A 23,002-nucleotide genomic window follows, 5' to 3' on the forward strand; every position below is an offset into this window, starting at 1 on the left:
TGCTACAGACTGGCGTCCTGTCCAGGGTGTCCCCTGCCTTTCCCCCTATGATACTGGGATAAGGGACAAGAGGTAGAAAATGAATGAATGACTTTTGTTATTGAAGTCTGTCGTCGTAACGATTTAAAAAATATTTAAAAAGAATTTGTAAAAAAAAAACTGTCATAAAGAACGTACATAAAAATGTCAACAAATGTGAGTCAATTCATGAAATATTTTTGCAACTGTAGGAAGATATCTCAATAGCTTGTCAAAAACTCCTAAAAATACCTTCTTCCCTCCGAGGATCTATTAAAGGAACACATCAGGAATTTGTGAAATAAAATGTTCTCGGATGTTTTTCTGTTTGTTTTTCATTTTCTTAACAATTCCCCGATCCACGGGAAGCTCAAAGGAGAGCCCTTTGAAAGCTTTTTTTCCTTTTCTTCAAAAAGTGAAACCAGGCGGAAGAAAAACCCCCACAAAAGAAACACCGGCAGGAGCCTCGTGTTCCTACGCGAGTTGTCGCTGAGGTCACTCTTTGCTCAATTCCCTCCCAAAGAAAACCTTTTTGTTGCACAGCAGGCGCTTCAAAATAATGAGCATTGGCTTTAATTTATGTGCTAATTTTAACACGGCGCCTTGTTTTTTTTCCATCCCTCGCACTCGTAGCCGTGGAACGTGCGAGTTGAAGAATAGGATGAAAAGCTTGGATTGTTCTCCAGAACTGATATTTTAAGATTATAATGATCTCCAACAGGGTCTTCCGTGTTCGCAGGCGTCAAAAAGCTGCGCAAATAACCAATTCTTTATGCAGAATCACTTATTTTTGTTCCATCAAAAGTTTCTCGCTGTGACGGTTTAAAGTCAACAACAAACCAAACCTAAAACATTATGAATTCTACGACTATTTAATGTTTTTTTTTTTTAAGGTAGCGTTTGACAAGAGATGTAAATAAAATATCAATAGTTTGGCATCGGTAAAAATATTTGAGGAGAAAGAAAATCTGTTATTTTCAGGATTATAATGATCTCTATCAAGGACTGCTGGGTTTGTCGGCGTCTACATCTCGAAGACTTTTATTTAAGAGGATTTAAATACAACAGTGGAAATACATGAGTTGATTCAGAACTCTGCAGCGAGAATTCTGACCCGCTCTAGTAGAAGAACTCACATTTCTCCGGTCCTTAAAACTCTTCACTGGCTTCCAGTTTCTTTCAGGATCAACTTTAAAATGCTGGTTCTTACTTTCAGATCTATTCATGGTCAGACCTTCCATCAGTGATCTGATCCAGCCTTACACCCCAGCTCGGGCTCTGAGGTCTGTGGATCAGAATCTACTGATGGTTCCACGCACACGGCTCAGGACCAGAGGAGAGAAATCTTTTCAGGCTGTTGCTCCTAAGCTTTGGAACCATCTTCTCTCTCTTTGCTCTTGATGGATCTACTGACTCCTTTAAGAAACATCTTAAGACGTTTCTATTTGTTCAGGCTTTTCCTTGATTTTCTGGAACTCCTGTGTTGTTCTCAGTATTATCTTGATCTTTAAAATATATACTTTTTTGAGTATTGTTTTGATTGTTTAAGCGCTTTGTGACCCTGGTCTCGAAAAGCGCTATATAAATAAATATTACTTACTTACTTACTTACATATTTATATATTCTTTTTTTTATTTAATTTTGTTTTCCAAGTTACACCCTTGTTTGTAAGACTGTGAGTAAAGGATGTAAATATTCAGGTGCCTCATGATTTTAATTTTGTGTCATGATTGATGTCAAATTCTCCATTAAAAATATAATAATATCGTGTTGATGAGGCAAATTATCGTTTCAAAACAATTCAATTTAATATTATGTGATCGGAAATGTCAGTGATTCCCAACCTATCGGGCGCGGCCCCCTGGTGGGCTACGAAGGTATTGCAAGTGGGCTGCAAAATCGTTTCTAAAATGGTATAATTTTTTGGGTGGGTGTAAATGTATAAAAATAAAAATACACATAATAATGTTTTAAATTTTAAAACTCGTTATGTTTAAGAGGATATTAAACATTTTAAAATATTCTTTATTTATTTTATTGCTTTACAATACGTTTCTTCTTTATTGATTTCAGTCCTTTATGTTCAATCAATTTTTGAGACTTAAAAGTGAGTTGGAAAAGGTTGGGGACCAGCGGTTTAGGTTTATCATTAACTCATAAAGCCTTCTATCGGTGATGTGTCGATGACGCTTCATGAAACAACTCATGAGGTATCATCTCTCTCTTTGATTTATTATCTAGTCATTCAATAAAATCTTTAGAGATGCGTCGACGAGGCCTCGTGAAACCGTTTCATAGTGAAGCCACTGTGTCACGAAACAGTGTCTTACCTTTAAAAGTCCACTAGATGTCAGTCTAAGTTTGAAAATGATGCCAAGTTTCATTGACTTAGTAGATCAGAGCCAAAGATTCTTAAAGCAGAGAGTGACATCTAGTGGCCTTTTAACATTAAGACACTGTTTCATGACACAGTGGCTTCACCTCCAAACTGTTTCATGACACCTCATCAGTCCATCACTAAAAATCTTTCTTAAATCTTGCCCTTTACTGGCCTTTCAAAATGAAGACGTCGTATCATGAAACCTCATCAACTGTTTCATGAGGTTCCGATGACTTTGTGCAACAACTTTGTATGCAGACGATGTGGCTGTAATCTGTTGCTGATGTGGACTGAATTTTAAAACCAGTGCTTTACGTTCAGAAGGTAACTGGAGAAATGTACTCAGAACTAACTAATGCCGTACATTCGGCAAAGTTTTCCACAGTCCCCGACTAAAAACGGACATATTGATTAGCATTTTAGCATTAGCGTCTTGTCGGAGTCACAGCTCACTTCTGTATTTTATGGTTTATTTATTTATTTATTACTGAAATGTTTTATTAAAAAAAACAATGCATAATATGTATCACTCTTTTGTTTCATTTTAAACTAAAGCATTTAAAAAAATATATAAAAAAAACAAACATATCCAACTCTTAACCATTTCTAAAAAAAAAAAAATACCCGTGAAAAATAACAAGTACCTTGTCTTGTACAATATTTATTTTGTTGTGTTATTTTTGGCAAAAAGTCAGTTGCAGTCTTGGTCTTTGTATAATATATAGTCAGAGACTGGTCTTGTCTATAAAAATAATAATAATAACAGTAACATTAGAAAATAAATCCTGGAGTACGACCTTGCCAAATCCATGGAGGCTCAGCTTGTTGGTGGGTATTTTTTTTGTTGCCATCAGTTTGCTTCACTTCGTTTCTTTCAATCCTCTCACGTCTGCAGCCTGACCTTCAATTTGATTTCAATTTCAATTTGAATCTGCGCTCTTCATTACCACTTGACTCCTGATTGATGCATTTACAATTCAATGTTGCGTCTGGCTCCATATTCGCTGCCACCAGCAATTCCAACAACACACTTCGCTTCAAGACCGTTTTTTTTTCTGAAGCCAAATCAGAGAACGTCATGATTATTTCATCGACTGGCGAGGACACGTAAGCGTTAGCTGATCATGTCGGGGATTAAATAAGGAATTGCCTCATCATGATTTGTCAGTCACTTCTACCTACAACAGCAGGTGTTGTGTTCTCTAGATTGTCCCGTCACTCTTCCACGGCATACGATTGCAACCGCTGATGGAGAAACTTGACAGACATTAATAGTCGTAAGAACAGATGCGCCTTCGAATTTCAATGGCGACGGACAGATGGTTAAAAGCCGAGCCATTTTCTACAACTCAGGACTGAAACTCTTATTAAATTAAATTAATTTAAATCTCAGCAGTCTCTTTGTAGGGATTAGTCGATGATGTTTCATAAAACAACTGTTGAGATTTAAAAATAATAATAATAATTGTAAAAATACATATTAAAAACGTAGAAAAAGCAACAGCAGGTCAGTTGTAAAAGATTAGTTTTAATTTGTGATTTGAACCGTTTCAATGAGTCTGTTTTTTTCCTAGTCAACAGCCAGTTCAGTAGCCGGCACTAATATTCTTAAAAAATAAATTGCGAAGAGATGAGTGCCATCGAGTATTGTTTCGAAAAGACTTGAGTTAAAACGATTTAAAATTGGAGACAAATAAATGGGTTTAATTTCAGTGCTGAAAACAAAAATAAAAGAGGCAAATAAAAAGGGACTCTGTCAATTAAATATTATGAAACTTAATTGGCTGTTTCATGAAGCTTCACTGTTGATTTAACTATAATGTTCTGCCTCGATGCATGCAGAAAAAAGCCTCTAGATAAATAATATATAAAACTCGAGTCCATATAGTTTTTATTCTCAAATGCAGAAACATCACATTAGATAATAAGCAAAACGATATCTGGTCAATAAATTATTATAGTTATTTTATAAGGTATTAAATGAATTTACTCTTAAGAAGAAGAAAGGGACAAATTGATCATTTAATTTATTCTTATCTGTTGAATAATCTATTGGTTACGAGAGAGTATAAAGATGCAACTGAAATGGTTCTTGCTTCAGAGAGAATGTTCTGTATTAATCTCTCCTTGTACGAGTAAAATTGTGGTGATATTAAACCAACTCTGATCTCTATCCGAGTTTTAACTATAAATAATTGTTTTTACCTGAAAATAACATTCTTACTGCCACCCTTGATTTATTTTTCTATTATTTTATCTTTACTGAATAAATTATTTACCTCCTCCCATCGTATTAAGGCTTTTTTTTTCTTTGTTTCTGCTTTTTTTTTTTGGCGTTATGGCCCCGAACAAGAGTCACAGAATATAATGTGTCCCCTCGAGAAAGAGGAAATCTTTACAGGATATTAATGAGACCTGTCATGTTGTGTTACTGTTGTTGAGTTAGAAAAGTCAGAGTTGAAGAGGCTCATATCTCCTTCGCCTCCAAGCGGGATTAGAAAAAAAAAGCATAAGATGGTTTAAAGACGATGTCAGAGAGGAGAGATTTTCCTTAAAGGCTGTTTACGATACTTATGTGTATTTAAAGACACGGAGTCCAAGTAAACAGTTTTAAATCAACACATTTGGGGATATTGTTTGTGTCAACACACTGATAAACACCACACGGCACACACACAGACACACACATACTGGGGCCTCAGAGTGCCTTAAAAAAAAAAATGCGATGTTGGATCTACCATGCTTAAATAGTTGCGACAAGCGTGGCTAATGGCAAAGTTTTAGAGCTGTTGGAGAGTGACAGGATTGTTCTGGCACCGGCCATGTGACTGGAGTGCAAGAAGGAGCACTTAAGGAACACAGCGGGAAAAAAGACACAGTAGTTTAGAGACCGTCCAGATTGTTTTGAAGCCTGCGCTCGTCTCGGGATGGTATGGAAGCAGCAGTCGAGGTGTGTTGTTGCTGCTGCTGCTGCTGCCGCATTCTTATCCGCACACTTGAAGACAACCTCACAGATGGTCCCGCAAATCTCTCATGTGCACATGTATGATCCCACAACACTGGGTATTATTAGGATTACCCAGAATAGAAAGAAGATAGAAGCACACATATGATGTTGGAATCGTGGCCACAACATGCGATCGTTCTCGAGGATGGCATTATGTCAGAACGAGGAGGAAAGATTTTAATTTTATTCTCGGCCAAAATGCAGAGAGAGTGGCCGATATATAAGCCCGGAGAAGCCGAGTATGTGCTGTTGCCTAGCAACGTCCACAGTTCGGTTCGGATTAGTGTCTGTTGCTGATTCCGCCGAAAGTGTGAATGACATCAGAGTTAGAGCTAAATATCCGTAAATCAAATATGTTTAACACAATCAAGGTCGCTGTCTGTTTTTTAGAAGGAGACGGACCCGTGAGCACGTTAATACACTCCAAGCCAAACGTTGATAACAACGAGATTACTTTGTTAGCGACTATTAAACATTAGCCCGAGTGTTTGCCGACTTGAAAATAGACTCCGGGACTAGACTCGGGAACCAATGTTTACTCACCACCTGAAAAACAAAAAAATGCTTCTCCGTGCCAGGACATCTAATCCTGTCCAATATGAGGAACCGTGTTATAACCCAGATTTAAAGAACCAGGGCGTGACATTCAAGTCAAAATCTCCTGCAAACACGGTAGAAATTTGCTTGGGAAACGGCATTCTAAGAGTTTCACCTTTATCTCTGTCCCAGCTGCATAGGGCGATAGGCAAGGGAGACCCTGGATGAAGTCACCAGAACCATGGACCAAGAATCCCCGATCAAACTGGATTCGTGACCACAACCGTGACCTGACAATTCTCGCTGTATCTCGACTCAAGTGAAAGCACTTTACCGTGTTTTGAGCCAATATTCGGCTTTTCTTTTATCCAGGGGGCAAAGTTAAGGCGATTATTCACGGGACTCATTGAGGACTTAAAGAGGAATAGAAGTGATGAATCTCATTTTCTGTTCATATTCAACTCAGATACATAGAACCTTCTTTTTTAAATAACTCTGACCTTCAACAGAAAATATGTATAATGGCTGCAATAAACATAATATCTGAAAGGCTGTTGAATGAAGTGAAACGTAAATAGTTTATATTTTTATATTTAAATGATCAGATATTGTAGAAAACTATCACTTTTCCCATTGAAAAATACAAGTATTAGTATAGATCATATAATTATTTATATAACTGGGTTGAGTATTTCATTTTAATGCATACTTTGATGGGTTTCTTTTTACCATACAGTTTAACCTAGAAGTTTCTTTTTTATGACAGTTGGAAGATTTGTATACCAATATTTTGTTACGTAAACCTCAAGTGTATTACTATGGAAACAAGTTTCTAAGTTAGGGTTATGGTTATCAGTTCAGATTTTAGAAAATTATTTTTTTAAGTACCTTTTTTAGGACAAATCTAAGTTCCTGATTGGGATCAATAATGGATAAAAACCTATATGATACTCATCGTTATCGAAGGGCACGACAGTGTATTTTCAATTCTACGATATGTCTTAGAAGATTGAAATTGAGATAAAACAAAGCTATTGTACATACGTTTTAAAGGTACTTTGAATGGAAAGAAATCAAAGATATGAAACAAAATTAAAAAAAGAAACAGTGCAAATTAGGTGACAGTAAGATGTGAAACTCCTGCTGTGATATTCAAGTGCACTGTCAAATTAAACTTTTCTTTTAATTAAATATGTAATGTTATTATGTAATTGTTACACTTATATTCTATATCTGTATTCCATTCATCTTTTTTCTTTGTGCCGTTCCTTGTGATCTATTCATCAACACCCAATGTAGTCTTTATTTATTTATTTTTAAAAGCTCTCGGTGAATAACACACTCCACACTCTTTCACAGCGTAATAACAGGTTGCAGATCACTTCCCCCCCATGAGTCTTGAAGCCGCTGGATTTTCTTGTTTTTTAGCGCCATCTCATTCTAAATGTCACTGTGTTTCATTACCGCACACCTGCACCATCAGGGAAGACGCTGGTTCTACATTTAAAGGTGTTTCTTTCCCTGGGAGACGGATTAGTTGAACATGTGTTAGTCAGTCGGGAAAATGGTTGTCCTTCAATTTAAAAACTGCATATATTTTTATAAATACATTTCTTATATAAGTTGTGGCATTTGAGGAACAGATGTACACTTGATCAGTGACATTTGAAAATATCAAACAAACTTGATAATCCGAGTTATTTTAAGTTACCATACAGACAAAAGAAAAATACCAGCACTTCCATTATTAATAATAAATCCTGATATAGTAAATATTTATTAACAAATTTAGCTGCAAATACAATAAACCCATTGAATTAGTTGCAACTAATTAAGAACAAGTTACAATATTTGTTATAATTGTGTTCAATAACACCATCAAGATTCCATTTTGACTCGCTTTTGTCAGTGGTTTATCCAAAATTGGTTTCGTATGAGTTTTCATCAATCTCTGGCGAACAACCTTGTCTTTTTTAACAAAAAATAGCTAAGCTTTCATGAGTTTTTCACAACTAACTTCTTAAAAAGTTGACAAGTTCAATCGTCACCTGTTTCCATAGTATCTCTCTGTCAGTGTTTAATATCGTGTGTGTTATTGAACGGTTCACAGATGAGTTCAGATGAAGGGAGGGAAAGTTGAGCGAGCGTCGGCTCTGTGTTTGATTAATAAACATTATTTATTTATCGGGGTCGCCGGGGGCTGGAGAATATCCCAGCTGCTCAGGGCAAGAGGCCAGCCTGTCACAAAGGACACCGAAGCAAAACAACCACTCGGTCGTCGGAAAGTTTGACGCAAAAACAACATTTATTAAATTATTTCTGTTGTATTGATTATTACTGTCTGAAAAACCCTGCGTTTCACTCTAAATAGCTCTAACTTAGTAAACTGTGACTTCAACAAGATGCTTGTTTTGGTAACATTTTGCCTAAAAATAAGTATGTAAAAGATGAATTTTATATATCTTTTTGTAGAGATACCAGTCCAGGGAACCAACTGATTCAACGTTATGGTGTTTTTAATGCAACCCTCATGTCGACTCATGTTGGATTATTTTGATCTGTTCTTTTTAAAGTTCTAGACAAAAATGTTTGTTCATTTTAATGTAGCGACTGGAGCTCAGTTGTCTTCATGTTCATCCAAAAAAACACTTAAAAACAGCGAAATACCTCCATACGTCTGTAACGTCCCTCATGTATTGAAGTTTTGACATGAGAAATTGTTACGAAAACACTTAAATAACTCTATATTTTAAGGTTGTTTTTAGCCTCAGGAGCAGCTCCAAGTTTCCCCTCATTGAAACACATTACAAGTGTAAATTACAACGCTAAAAACTAACTAAAAATATAGAATTATTTAATTTTTTTCGTAACAATTCATCTAACAGTACAAGAGGAACGTTACAGACGAGCAGTATGAAGGTATTTGGATGTACATTAAAATGAACAAACATTTTTGTCTACAAACACTAAAAAGGGACGGATTACTAAAATAATGGTTGCTGTGACTTAAACGTCTGGTATTTTTGCTGGTCATGCACCTTTTTTCTTGTTTTTATCTAAAAGACGGTCAGTTAAAACCATGTCGACAATAAACCAATCTGTGGTGCAAAAGGAGAGAGGAAAACAGGATTCCTGATTTAAAAATACTCAAATTAAAACGATAAATAAGTGTTGTGTGTGATGTCTTAAATATTCTCCATGTATCCATGTCTTTGGCTTCCATCCTCGAAAGCCTCTCCTGAAGTCAGTCAAAGCCTTTTCCAAGGCCGTCTGTTTACAAGTTCGGACTTTGTCGTGGCTAAAGGCTTGTCATGGAGAACTGAGATAATAAAGTGCCATAAAAAGATGTTGTGTATTCCAAGGAGCAATTGTTTTTGGAACAGCTTGGCCGCAGGAACTGAGCGGGGTTAACATCCAACAACCTCGGGGTTGCTAATCCTTCTTTGAATTAAGCTTGGCTGCAGAATCAAGAGGCAGGAGTTTTTTTTTTTTCAGCCTTCTCAGCATCCTGGGTGTCGACAGCAAACCCTCTGGCCTTAGGTCGTAACTCAACGTTCGAGGAGGAATACGACACCTTCTATGTTTAGGACGGCGAACAAGAATCCACTGACAAGTAGATATTGCACTTCAATACGCCCGGTGAGCGTCTTCCGTCTGCTTCCCGTCTCTCACTTTGCACTCACGCCGCCTTGTCGAGCCATAAAAGTGTTTGCAGAAAAGGAGGGAATTGTTTGCACAATGTCTCGCCCGACGAAAGGAGACACGTTTGGAAAAGCGCCAAATGTTCCGAGCATCAAAGTTAACCATCGCGTAACGGAGCCAGTTAGCGAGATGCAACTCCATAATCACCTACTCTTGTCTCCCTCTGATGTCTCTTGTCATAATTACCTTGTTTATTTGTTCGCTTCGCACATAAAACAGAGGAATCAAGGGTTTCATGAATATTTAATGCCTTTTATTCTTTCTTCTCCATCAGAGACGAACCGAGGCTGCACCGACAGGCAACACGTGGTTCAACTTTAAAGCAGGAGACGCCGTTCTCCGTGACGTCTCGCTGCCTCTTTAGCACTCTTGGAATCTCATGAATGGTGAAAACCTCACCTTTTGTGTTGAAGAGTCTGGACCTCTTGCACTCGTACACCACTTCCTGTTGGCAGTGCTCCGACCGGGACACGATGGCCTGCAGTTGCTCCGTGGACGCGCTGTAGTTGAAGGTCATGACGTGAGGTCTGTGCAGGGAGGAGCTCTGGAGTCGGACCGGATCCGTGACGTTGTGAGTCAAAATGGTCCAAACTTTTTCATCTAAAAAAAGAAAAACGAAAAACATGTGAAGGTTTAAAATCTATTGGTAGATACACTTGCAGTCAAGATCAGATCAGCTGAGACCATGACACAACCTAGACTTTGGAGACAAAGACTAACACATACTAGACCTTGCAAGACCTTTCACAGATCTATGCGGAGTGGTCGGTCCAGATGTGTCCTAAGGATTTGTGCCATGTGTGTCACTAAAGGAGCGGGAAAATACTCATGGTCCATTATCCTAAAGACCATTGCTACCCTCCAAGACCGTGCAAGACCGAGGCCAATGAGCTTTAAAGATCTATGCGGAGTGGTCCGTCAGGATACTTCCCAATGTTTGTGCAATGAGTTTTCGCTAAAGGAATGGAAAAAATACACACGGTCCATTATCCTAAAGACCACTATTACACCCCAAGACCAGGCAAGAAACAAGAAAACCTGAGACCCGGACAAGGCCAATGAACTTTACAGATCTATGCGGAGTGGTCTGTCCAGATACTTCCCAATGTTTGTGCCACGAGTTTCACTAAAGGAAGGGAAAAATACTCACAGCCCATTATCCTAAAGACCATTGCTACCCTCCAAGACCGTGCAAGACCGAGGCCAATGAGCTTTCCATATCTAAACGTAGTGGTCTGTCCGGATACTTCCAAATGTTCCAAGTGTGTCGCTAAAGGAGCGGGAAAATACTTACGGTCTATTGTCCTTAAGACCACTATTACGCACCAAGACCAGGCAAGACCAAGAGAACCTGAGACCTGGACAAGACCAAGGTTAATGAACATTCCATATCTAAGCGGAGTGGTCTGTCAGGATACTTCCCAATGTTTGTGCCATGAGTTTCGCTAAAGGAATGGGAAAAATACTTACGGTCCATTATCCTAAAGACCACTGTTAAGCACCAAGACCAGGCAAGACCAAGAGAACCTGAGACCTGGACAAGACCAAGGTTAATGAACTTTCCAGATCTATGCAGAGTGGTCTGTCCGGATACTTCCCAATGTTTGTGCCATGTGTGTCGCTAAAAAAAGCTGGAAAATACTCATCGTTCATTATCCTAAAGACCATTGCTACCCTCCAAGACCATGCAAGACCGAGGCCAATGAGCTTTCCATATCTAAGCGGAGTGGTCTGTCCGGATACTTCTCAATGTTTCAGCAATGAGTTTCGCTAAAGGAGCAAAAAATACTCATGGTCCATTATCCTAAAGACCATTGCTACCCCTCCAAGACCAGACAAGACCAAGGCCAATGAGCTTTCCAGATCTATGCGGAGTGGTCAGTCAGCATATTTCCCAATGTATCCTGACTGATCGCTAAAGGAGCGGGAAAATACTCATGGTCCATTATCCTAAAGACCACTATTAAGTCCCATGACCAGGCAAGACCAAGAGAACCCGAGACCCAGACAAGACCAAGGTTAATGAGCTTTCCAGATCAATGCGGAGTGGTCTGTCCGGATACCTTTACCTAAAGAAACTCTAAATGTACTTAGCTCTTTTGTAATCTGAGGGTTAAGGTGATCCAAAGGCCCAAAAACCAATGTGTTTGTGGTATCCCTTGTTTTGTCTCTGGGTTAAGTTTAACGACTTTCCTGGTTTCTAGAATTACATACTGTATGCAGTGGTGGAGGTGGTTCACCTTGACCCAGAGATAACACAAGGGTTAACGATGCAACAAAAATAACAAAAACAAGGACCAAAAATAAACAGGAAAAAAAGACCAAATAGAAAATCTGGAAAACAACGACATCAAAATGCATAAGACAAAAATCTAATAATCAAAGTTGTCTTTTAAATGAATTTCTGAATAAGAACAATTTAACTGTTGTTGAATTCTTCCCCAGGTGACCAGAGTCTTCACAACCTCAAATATCGAGGGGAAAATTACAATCTTCATGCATCAGTGCCATCATGACTTTGTAAAACCCTGCAGCAACAGACTAATGAAATGATGGATAGAATCAATAGGACAATTTGAGAAATGACAGAGGTGGGACTGAGTCTGAGTCAACCCTCAATTAGTACAAAAATGAAAAACTGAAATTACTTTGAAAGACGATTCTAAGAGATTAAACGTTTTATAATGAAAAGTCCCAGGTGATAAAGACTGACGCATACTCTGATCGTTTTAATATTCCACTGACAAGGATCAGGGACCTGATCAGAGAAGAAAAGAAAACTTGTCCCAAAGTTAAAAAGGTTTTGTTAATAATGCTCAAAAGAGTTTCACCTTCAAGAGGATTTTCGTTTTTGTTAAACGTCAACCTGAGGCTGTTCTGGTGAGAGAGCGATACATGTGGAGTTAATGGAAGAAAAATGTTTGGGATGAGAGAAAAAAGTTGCATCTGGAGTTTGGAGACTATGAGGTCAAGGTCGAGGTTGTTGGGCGGTTGTGCAGCGGTTTTGGGTTTTAGTTGCTTTTTACCTTAAACACACTATTTTGAAAGAAAGAAAACACATATTTGCAAACCCTAGCAAGAAATCTTCTCCATTACTGTAACTTTAATTGTTTTTTCCTTTTCAGTTAAAATACTTGAGACTTGGCATAACTGAGAGAACCCGACACCAAAACCACAAATATGGAGTCTTCAAGGCCAACTCCAACAATTTAACTATTTTTTTCTCGTTTATATCATTGATTTCTGAATTTTTTTCTGTTGATTTTATTTGTCCAACACTATTGAACACATTGTTGCCACTTAGGAGTGTGTATTAGCAAGAATCTGGAGACACACACACACACACACACACACACACACACACACACACACACACACACACACACACACACACACACACACACACACACACACACACACACACACACACACACACACACACACGATACATCGTCAAGGATAAGATATATATCTTGATAGTGTTGTGATAGTGTAGTAAAAAGGATATATGTGTAGTATTGTCCAGTACTTGACTCTGGTGTTGTGATAGTGTAGTAAAAAGGATATATGTGTAGTATTGTCCAGTACTTGACTCTGGTGTTGTGATAGTGTAGTAAAAAGGATATATGTGTAGTATTGTCCAGTACTTGACTCTGGTGTTGTGATAGTGTAGTAAAAAGGATATATGTGTAGTATTGTCGAGTACTTGACTCTGGTGTTGTGATAGTGTAGTAACAAGTATATATGTGTAGTATTGTTCAGTACTTGACTCTGGTGTTGTGATAGTGTAGTAAAAAGGATATATGTGTAGTATTGTCGAGTACTTGACTCTGGTGTTGTGATAGTGTAGTAACAAGGATATATGTGTAGTATTGTCCAGTACTTGACTCTGGTGTTGTAGTATTTACAGACCACATGACTCATGACAAAGTCGTAACTGCTTTCATTTGTTTTCAAACCAAAATACTTCCAAACATCTGCTTTAAAAGCTGCTTGAGTCACTGTATCCTCTCGTCCTCAGTCAACCCCAGGATCTTAAGGGATTTCCTTCTTCCTTTAGTTGTGGAGGAAGCGATGACTGCTGTCATCTAGTTGCAGGAGGTTTAATTGCACCACAAAAATGAACAGACGCTGTGAATATTTACATGTTAATTGTAAATAAAAAATTGAATTATTATATTTTTAACACACTTTGTTGCTCTATAACCGCTTGAAAAAAACATTGTAAAAATCAATACAGTGAATATCGATTCAGTATCATGAAAAATATATTGCCATGTAATTGCTGGATTTATATTTTCTAACACCCCTACAGGTGCTCATAGGTTAATAATCCCACCATATTCACCTATGTAGATTTGACGCAGGGAAAGTATACTTGTGGTGTTTTAAAACTGAAAGAAAAAAAAACTATGTTTAGTCATGTATACGATTCATTTTAGTTTATATAGTTTGTAATATCGCCATCACCATCTTCACCTTGTGTCTCATTTTTCGTTGACAACCAGAGTGGATACTATGGCGGAGAAAATTACATTAGACTAGCCTGAAGCTACTCGTAGTATTCATGCCGTTATGTTTTATTTATCAATTTCTTGCTGCTGAGGCAAGAATCCTGATGACCAGACGGACCGGACCGTAGAGAGAATTCCCTTTTAATTCAGTAGCTCATGAGCTATAACTGCTGGTTAAGGCTAGCGGGAGAACTTCCCGCCGGACGGTGCAGATTTTTTACTCTCACCAGACGGAAAATGCAGATTAAAGCCTCTGAAGTCTCAACTTGTAAATGACTTTCATGTCTCCGGTCTGGATTCAAAACATGATGGATGATGATATGAAGGAGGGTATTAGCATACGCTGCTAACAATTCACAAGGTCCCTCCACATCTAGTAACGCTATGCTAATACATCCTCGTTCATGCGAGGAATTTTAAGGGGGAAATATGATAAACAGACCCTAAATTTTACATTCACATTGTTCATCCACTTAAAAATGACAATGTGCTCTTCCCATTTTTACAACTTCAAAGCTAACAAGCTACATTGAACTAGCAATAACTGCTAGTGTCGCTCAAGGACACGGTAGCCAAGAACCCCAATGTAAAGTCCAAACTTTTATGAAGCAAGTCACAGAAAATATTGATTGAAATGTGGATTTTCAGGCCGATAGCAACACCATAGCAACGGCAGGTTTGATTTCTTTCTCCTCCGTTCCTCTTTTTCCTGGAGTAGCTGGAGGCGAATTCAGACTAGACAGGGAATTTTCCAGCATCAGCATGTTTTGAATCTAGCCCTGGGCATTCCTTCTAATGGACCTTTTGTTAACTTTACCTGCGCCGAAATAAAAGCCCAAGGTTATTGATATTTAACAGATGTATTAGGCAAAGAAATGGGGGCGACGTTTAAACAAACCCACCTGCTTTCATTTTTCTTTCTTTTTTTCCAAGTTTCTGGAAATTTATCTTAATCATTTTCTTCTTTCCGTTTCACTCTTTGCCTTATTTTTAAAGTGGGAAACATGTCAAACTGAAATATTCAATTCCTCACATCATAATAATGTTTTATCATCTCCACCATTGAGTTTTACATTTTTAAACACTTGTTGCTCACACTTACACGAAGAGTCTTTTGTTTCCATGTTTGAACAAACCTAAAGAGCCACTTGTCATCGACACACAGTGCAATAAGTGAACACTGTGACCTCCATTAGCATTTAAATTAAGTTGGAGTGGCATCCTAAATATTTGTCCAACCTGTGTGCTTGTGCGGAGGTGGAATCACAGCTGCACAGTTGATCACTGAGACAATTCATTTCTAAAATAGGTGACCCTGACTTTGGTTTTGTCAAAACTTCAGCTTTTAAAAGTCTACCAGCTGTTCCGTCGACTTGAAACTGTCTCTTTGTGCTTTTGTTAAAAAAAAAAAAAAAAAGCTTTTTCTCACTCCCTCAAAGTTTTAAATGTTTTTTCTTCTCCAAGATACAGTAAGTTCCTCATCATGACCATGTTTGACACTTATTACTTTATAAAGTTGCTCTGAAATCTGGGCGAATGAGAGGTTACGAGAGTCCATTATGATGTAATAATGGCTTCACTCCTCTTCCAACCACCGCTTTGTTTATACAAGAAGTCCCTTGGAGGTTGAGACTTCCGGGATTGAGGACACGCGGTGACAAACCTCCATGTTTGACCAATCATCGCAGAGTGGGTGTGGTTATGGTCAACAAGATTTCATCTCCAGAAAAACAAAGTGTTTTAAGTGGGCGGAGCTTAAGATCATCGTCTAATGTCAATATTTCAATAAAAAGAGAGTTTTGTACAAACATAATAGTACAATAAAGGTCCAAGATCACTTTAAGACCTAAATCAAGCCATTAGTTGAACCTCAAACTGTTTTTTTCTAACTTTTAAAATAATAATAATTTCAAGTAACGCTAACATTGCCTGTTAGTTTTTATATATATGATTTTTTTTGTCAAAGTTAAATTATGACTTTGCTTCAACAACGACCTCCAACATATCCAAGCTGTCCATGGTCGTAATGTTCCGGCTCAGCAGAATGAGTCAATGTTGCCGCCACCATGTTTTGCACCAGCATCATCTTAAACCGTAGTTGCCGTGACTGACACTTTTATTTCACGATATTTCAAAATCGGGGAAGATAAAAGTAGCGACCCCATTTTTTTTTCTTCTCTTCTATATATGAGCGACTTCTTTCCATTTTATCTTCTTTCTAGAAAGTGAAGGTTGACAACACAGAAGTACTCGACAGCAGGAAGAGTCGGCGCCGCCTCTGTGTGTGTCAGCGGAATATTAACCTTGCGAAAGGACAAAGTATTTTTGGGGGACGGTGACAGCTGTAAGTGATGAACGCTGTCGCCGCTGTGACAAAAACGGAAGTGAAAGCCTTTTGTCCTCCGTGTCAATGAGATCAGGTGATGTCGCTGACAAATGTCACATCACAGGTGACGTGGATCACATGGTGTCGCTGAAAAAAACACACACCTTTTCCTAAAAGGAGGGAAAGGTTGAGAAAGAGCAGAGGTGACAACATGTAGGACTTCTATGGTCTCACCTGTCATGTTGCAGTACACCTGCGCGGGCCCCAGGGGGCCGCTCCCGTCCGGATCGATGGAGAAGAAACCCGAGGAGCTGCCGATCATCTTGTAGGCCTCGCACGACGACTCGTAGATGGCTGGAAGAAGACGGAAGGGTCAGACGAAAAATACACTTTTTAAGTTTCGTGAAAGTACAAACCCTTCGTAGACATTTTAACCTTTAGAAAAAAGTCCCTTTTTTTTCCAGCTTTTTCTAACCAAAAATAACGATAAAAAAAGTTTTTTTCCAGGGACGATGTCTTCTCATACGAATTATTGTAGGTGAAGGTCAGTATTTTTATGGATTTTTACTTTTTACTTTTATTTAAATGTAATCAAAAGATTAAAAAAAATAACGCAAAAAACGTTTTTACCTTTTTTTCTTTCTATGGTTAAATTTACCGCTTGTAACATTTTGTATATTAAAGTCTGTAAATTACCAATTAAATAAACATTTGACATCATCAAAACCAAGACAGTTTGTGTGACAATAAATCAATCAATATTAATTTATATAGATGTATATATATTATCTCAAATGGGTTGTGCTATGACCGTTACGGGGTGCGAGATAAAAAAAAATACACATTGGACAACAGAAAAAAACAATCATTTTAACAGTTGCTGTGAGATTTATTTTCTTAAAACATTATATTTAGCAGATAAAAAAGGAAGAGTGGAGATGGCAGCAATTTTTAATCTTGACAAATCATGTGACTTCCTGTTAGCGAAAAAAAACAACGACACTTGTGACTAGTTTAAAATTAAATTATAAGGATATGTATAATAAATAAAAATTAATTGTGACTCTGCAGAGCCACTAGCTTCTTGTGTCTCGCCTGCAGTTGATGCAAATCTCTGCAGCTAGAATTCCGAGCTGCTCTAGTAGAAGAACTCACATTTCTCTGATCCTTAAAACTCTTCACTGGCTGCCAGTTTCTTTCAGGATCAACTTTAAAATTCTGGTTCTTACTTACAAAGTTATCCATGGTCATGATCACTGATGTAAGATGGAGTCTGACTAACTATGATTACTATGACATTTCAAATGCTATAAAAGATATAAAGAATAACGCAAATCACATTATGGTTGTAAACAATGAGCTTCATGTAGGTTTACATTCACGGATATATTTTATCTTATCAGCAGCGAATTATGTAGATTTTTGTCAAATTTTAAGAGCAAAGAAATTACCTTCAAATGTATTTAAAAGTATAATTTAAAGATGGCAACAAATATCGTTCCACATTATAATCTAGTATTACTTTTTTTCTTCATCAGAATAGATGTAATTGCAATCAGACTCATCACAGTCTGAGTGTGTTCTTAAATTACGCCATTGATTTTTCTTTTTTTTTTTTTTGCAATTGGAGTCAAAGTGGCTCCTGAATTTCATGCCGAAATGAGCCGAACTTTCGCTCACGGCGTTCCAGCGAGCGACACCAACGTCTCGTTTAACAGCCGCGTGAATACGAAAACGTGGGGGTCGTGGAAGTTTTATTTTAACGACCGACGGCGAAATCTCAATAAAAAAACGTGTAAACCAGGAGGAGAAAAACATGTGAAAGTAAGTATGCATAATTAGAGCGTCTTAGTAAGAGAGATGTGTCTCATCAACTCAAGGCTCTTCACTTATCGTCTGATTTCCATTCAGGGCGTTCTTTTCCGTGTCATGATCCCTCCCACGTAGAGGAAAAAAAAATTTGTTTGCCGGTATCGGAGAATAAGAAATCAGCATTCGGGGTCAAAGGATACAGCTGTCACCATACGGAGAACGGAATCAAAGATGCAGAATGTCAGAAGAAAATAACACCCGAAGAAGAGGAATCTCAAACAAGACAGCGAGGAGTCAGTCACTCATGGTGTTATTTGAGGACAGACGACAGAAAGAAAGAGCGAGGAAAGCGAGAGTAGCAGTAATTATTGTGGCGAGGTCAAGAGGAGTCAGAACACATGGCGGTGTGTATGTGTGTGTGTGTGTGTGTGTGTGTGTGTGTGTGTGTGTGTGTGTGTGTGTGTGTGTGTGTGTGTGTGTGATGGGTGGAATGACAGATCCCGGGAGACCGAGACATTTGAGAGGGTGTAAAAAAAGGGTGAGAGACAAGGTGAAGAAGTGAAAATGAAACAAAGTGCTTACAGTTGTGACAGGTCGCTCCCGAGTATCCGGTTCCAGAACAGTCGCAGTAGAAGGACGTCCAGGATTGGGTGCAACCGCCGCCGTGCTCGCAGAGGTTCGGGAGGCACCTGGAGGAAGAAGAAAAGTTACGTCAACCCAGTTCTAGGTTTACGTGAGCAACACGTATGTAACACATGATTAATATACATGATATTTAGGTGCGAAGTGTGTTCCTCATACAGACAGATGGTGGAGATTCACAGATTTTTTCTGGTTTATTTTTAATGCGGAGAACACAAGGAAGGATATCAGAAACCTCACAATTTCACCATCGGTATCTGCCCTGTGGACTTGTAGTCAAGACCGCCTCGGTCAAAGGAGAGACCGGGATCATAAATGAGCCATCTTGAGACCAAGTGAAGATCAAGACCGTGGACAGCATGAGGATAAGAGCAAGGCCACAGACCTTTGAGACAAAGTCAAAGAACACAAATAATTGGTCTTGAAAACATGGCATGACCAAGACCATCAAAAATATTGTAACCAAGATGAGATACCATTGCCTGGTAAGTCCAGGACAAGAACAGGATCTCCAACAAGTGGTTTTGAGACCAACACAAATTAAAACCCAAAAACGGTTTAGACCAATCCAGACGATAGTCCGTTTAGAAGAAGTCACGACCGAGATAATGGATATGCAGTTTTTGGGTCCAATGCCATCGATGCAAGCTCAAGTCAAGACCTCGATCAGGGATAAATGGTCTAAAAACCAAGACAGAGACAGAATCATTAATAAGTTGTATCAGGACCAAGATAAGACGTTCGACTGTTGAGATCAAAACAACACCAAGAATACAGACCCTATGTCAAAAACTATGAATATGTGGTTTCGAGACCAATACCAACAACGCAAACCCAAGCCAGGACAATGACAATGAAAATGTAGTTTTGGGACCAAGACCAGACCAAGACCACAGTCCCTTAGGACAAGCTCGCGAATGGGTGGTCTTAAGACCAAGACAATTAAGAAACTTTCTAGACCGATCAGGACCATAGTCTGTGAAGAGTAATGCCTGAGATCACCAAGTGGTCTTGAAAACTACCATATCCTGTTCTTGTATGGAAAATTCCCCCTTTAAAAAAACAGACACATTTTAACCATAATATATTCTAACATATGGTAATAATTACTATTGACCATTTTCTGCTAAAAATCAATGTAACTTCCATAAATCCTTGTATCACAATGTATTGCAAAGGGCGCACGATGGCACCTCACAGCAGGAAGGTTGCTGGTTCGCTTCCAGGCCAAGCCAACTAGTGACCTTTCTGTGTGAAGTTTGTATGTTCTCCCCGTGTTAAGTGGGTTTACTCCGGTTTCCTCCCACAGTCCAAAAACATACAGAGGTTGATTGAGAAATTGGCAAAATCGTCCATAGGTATAAGAGCGTGTGTCGATGGTCGTCTGTCTTTGTGTGTCCTGAGATAGACTTGCATCATGTCCAGGGTGTCCCCTGCCTCTCGGCCAATGAAAATGGGTGGACTCCAGTCTCCCTGCGACCCCCCATAAGGGATAAAGCGGTAGAAAATGAATAAATAATGTATTGCAATTAATAGACCTCTGGACTAAACCAGACACTCACAGTAAAATACTTTTTCTAAATATTAATTTTACTAATTCAAGGTCATTGTCTCACCATGTCATCTACTCATGAAATGTTTCCTACCACAATACATGTCAGCTTACCTCAGAAGTCCCTCTGTACCTCAACTTTATCTCACATTCTTTGTCCAACCTGACAGGTCTCACCACTGTCCTATAAATCTTCAACCCTCATACATATGCAACAGTTCCATATGTGTGTGTGTGTGTGTGTGGGGGTGTGTGTGTGTGGGTGGGTAGGGGTGGGTGAGCTGGGCTTGTCAAAAAGGGCCGCATGTGGTCCCCCAGGCCACGCTGTCAACGTTCAGGACAACAAATCTATAAAACGCTCTAGTGACTTACTGAATAATTGATTCGGTTAGTTCATCATCAACACCAAAGAAACTCTATCATGAGAAGGTAAAACATGTAAATCATTTTATCACAAATTTCATATTTTCCATAAAAAGTTCCACCATCGCCTCTCGTTTGTCTGGAGTCAAAAGTATCAGCAGTAACCCACACAACAAATCCATGCATCATATAGACTGACAACCATTCGTCTGCCCTTGCCAAGACTTTGAAATCTGAAAAATGTTGAACCTCCTTCGTGGAAAGACAAGAGGAAAAAAAAAAAAGCATTTTCATCAACTTCAGCCTTCTTTTTCAAGCGTTTATTGGATTTTTACCATCGTAAGTGATTCCGCACCCCCTTTCCGAACCACTCTCCTCTGATTGATAGTCAATTCCTGGAGCCTTCTTTAGTTTCTCATAATTGCAGACCTCGGGAGTGTGCATCTATAATTTCAAACACTTTCATCTGTTACCTATTAATGGCAGAGTGCTAGGCTAGCCACAACAGGGATACCATTACGGGCGATTGCTTTTAATGACGTGCTATTTTCGGGCGGTTTTGCGTGAATGACGGCACATCCGATGCAAATGCATGTTGATTGTAAATCAAGACATATGGTTCAATTACACCCTCGGAAGTCACTTCACACACCACCGGGAGGTATTTAGTGAGAATCAGAGAAGGCAATTAAATGATTGGCTGATTGTAGGTTGAATCACCACCCATTGGTTTGCCTAACAATTCCGCTTTTAAACTTAATTTGCGTTACTTAAAACATTGTTTATCAAATACACACCATACAGATCTCAAATCGTGCCTCATTTGAAGGTTTATGTTTATTCAGAGACTAGAAGGAGTTGGCTTGTTACTTGTATTCATTTTCTAATGAGTATACAGCTTGTAAGTCAGCATCACAACAGTGGAGCTCGTGGCAGCCATTATCCTCTGAAAGTCAATAGAGGTACTCCCACCCTTTCGAAAAAGTGGTTCAAGTAAAACAATGTTGTGTACTGGCACCTGTGGAACACAAGCTGCCAAGAGTCGCTGATGCATGTCGGGAGCTGGAGCCCATCTGTTCCGACTCGATGGTTAAAGTTGCTCCAATGTTGAAAAGGTTGATGCCGGTCCTTTGAAAAAAGGCGTCGGAACACATGGTAGTTCACAGTTTGTTTAGCCGTCTATACGCCCCCAGCATTAAAGAGGTTTCGGTTAAAACAGATGCGACCGGTCCTGGTTTTTCATTTCTTGGATGACGTGCGATTTTTACCTTTAATTTGAGGTTTTGACTTTTTGGTTTAATAGTGGCTGAAATGTGACATTATTTTGTCCTTTCAGTCGATTTTGATATTTCCTCACACAGGCTATTTGTTAGCGATGGGTACCAATACCAATGCAACAAATCTGGCATATACAGTAGTATCCTCAGCAAAAAGCAATGCAGATTTAGTGCCATAACTTTGTGGATCATTTCAGTTACACTCTTTTTTTTCACCTGTGCATGCTGTCCGACACAAAAAAAAAAGAAACACCAAAATTATACTGAGATAATGCAATTCGTTGTGTGTGCTACAAAATTCACCTCCAAAGTTATTCTGGCAGGTGGAAAATCAGTCAAAGTATAATTAGTTTTGTATTTTATCAATCAAAGTTTTAGAGATATGTTTTTGTGATGATTTTGTGTACATTTTTAAGCCCTGTGTTGGGCACTATTTAAACACTGTTTCAGAAGTAGTAGTTTTGGAACAGTGTCGGAAAAAAACCCAATACCCTTCTCTGTCTATAAGTCCTTATTACTTGTTATAATATCATGCTACCATTAATGCAGTACTACTGTAATCTCCATATTCTATTTCTATTAACTGGACTTTCATTAGTTGTATTTAACTATCGCTACTGCTGCCTCTTTTTCTCTTTCTACAGCCGCTACAACTTATTTTACAACTAAAACCATCATTACTTTTTACCCCTTAAAATATTGCTCCTTAAAGTAGTTCTACTACTTTGAAACTACTGCTGCTGAGACTGTTTTTTTTTACTGCTAGTATCACTTTTATATTTCATAGTTTTGACTGTGTATTGTTTTCGATTGTTAAAGCGCTTTGTGACCCTTGTGTAGAAAGACACTTTAGAAATAACCATTACTTACC

At 38.5% G+C, this 23,002-nt stretch overlaps 1 protein-coding gene across 2 annotated transcripts in view; it reads right to left on the bottom strand.

Moving 5' to 3' along the window:
- The window catches only part of cntnap5a (contactin associated protein family member 5a), a 246,610-nt gene that overhangs the window by 67,182 nt on the left and 156,426 nt on the right, over nt 1–23,002 (bottom strand). For both annotated transcript variants that reach the window (XM_087804487.1, XM_087804486.1), the window contains exons 11-13: nt 18,880–18,986; nt 16,720–16,839; nt 10,045–10,245 (exon numbers count right to left, since the gene is read on the bottom strand). In XM_087804487.1, coding sequence (XP_087660613.1) covers nt 10,045–10,245; nt 16,720–16,839; nt 18,880–18,986 — 428 coding nt within the window. The remainder of the gene's footprint in view (nt 1–10,044; nt 10,246–16,719; nt 16,840–18,879; nt 18,987–23,002) is intronic.

This window comes from Callionymus lyra, chromosome 12, assembly GCF_982586985.1.
Source record: "Callionymus lyra chromosome 12, fCalLyr1.hap1.1, whole genome shotgun sequence".
NCBI classification, from domain to species: domain Eukaryota; kingdom Metazoa; phylum Chordata; class Actinopteri; order Syngnathiformes; family Callionymidae; genus Callionymus; species Callionymus lyra.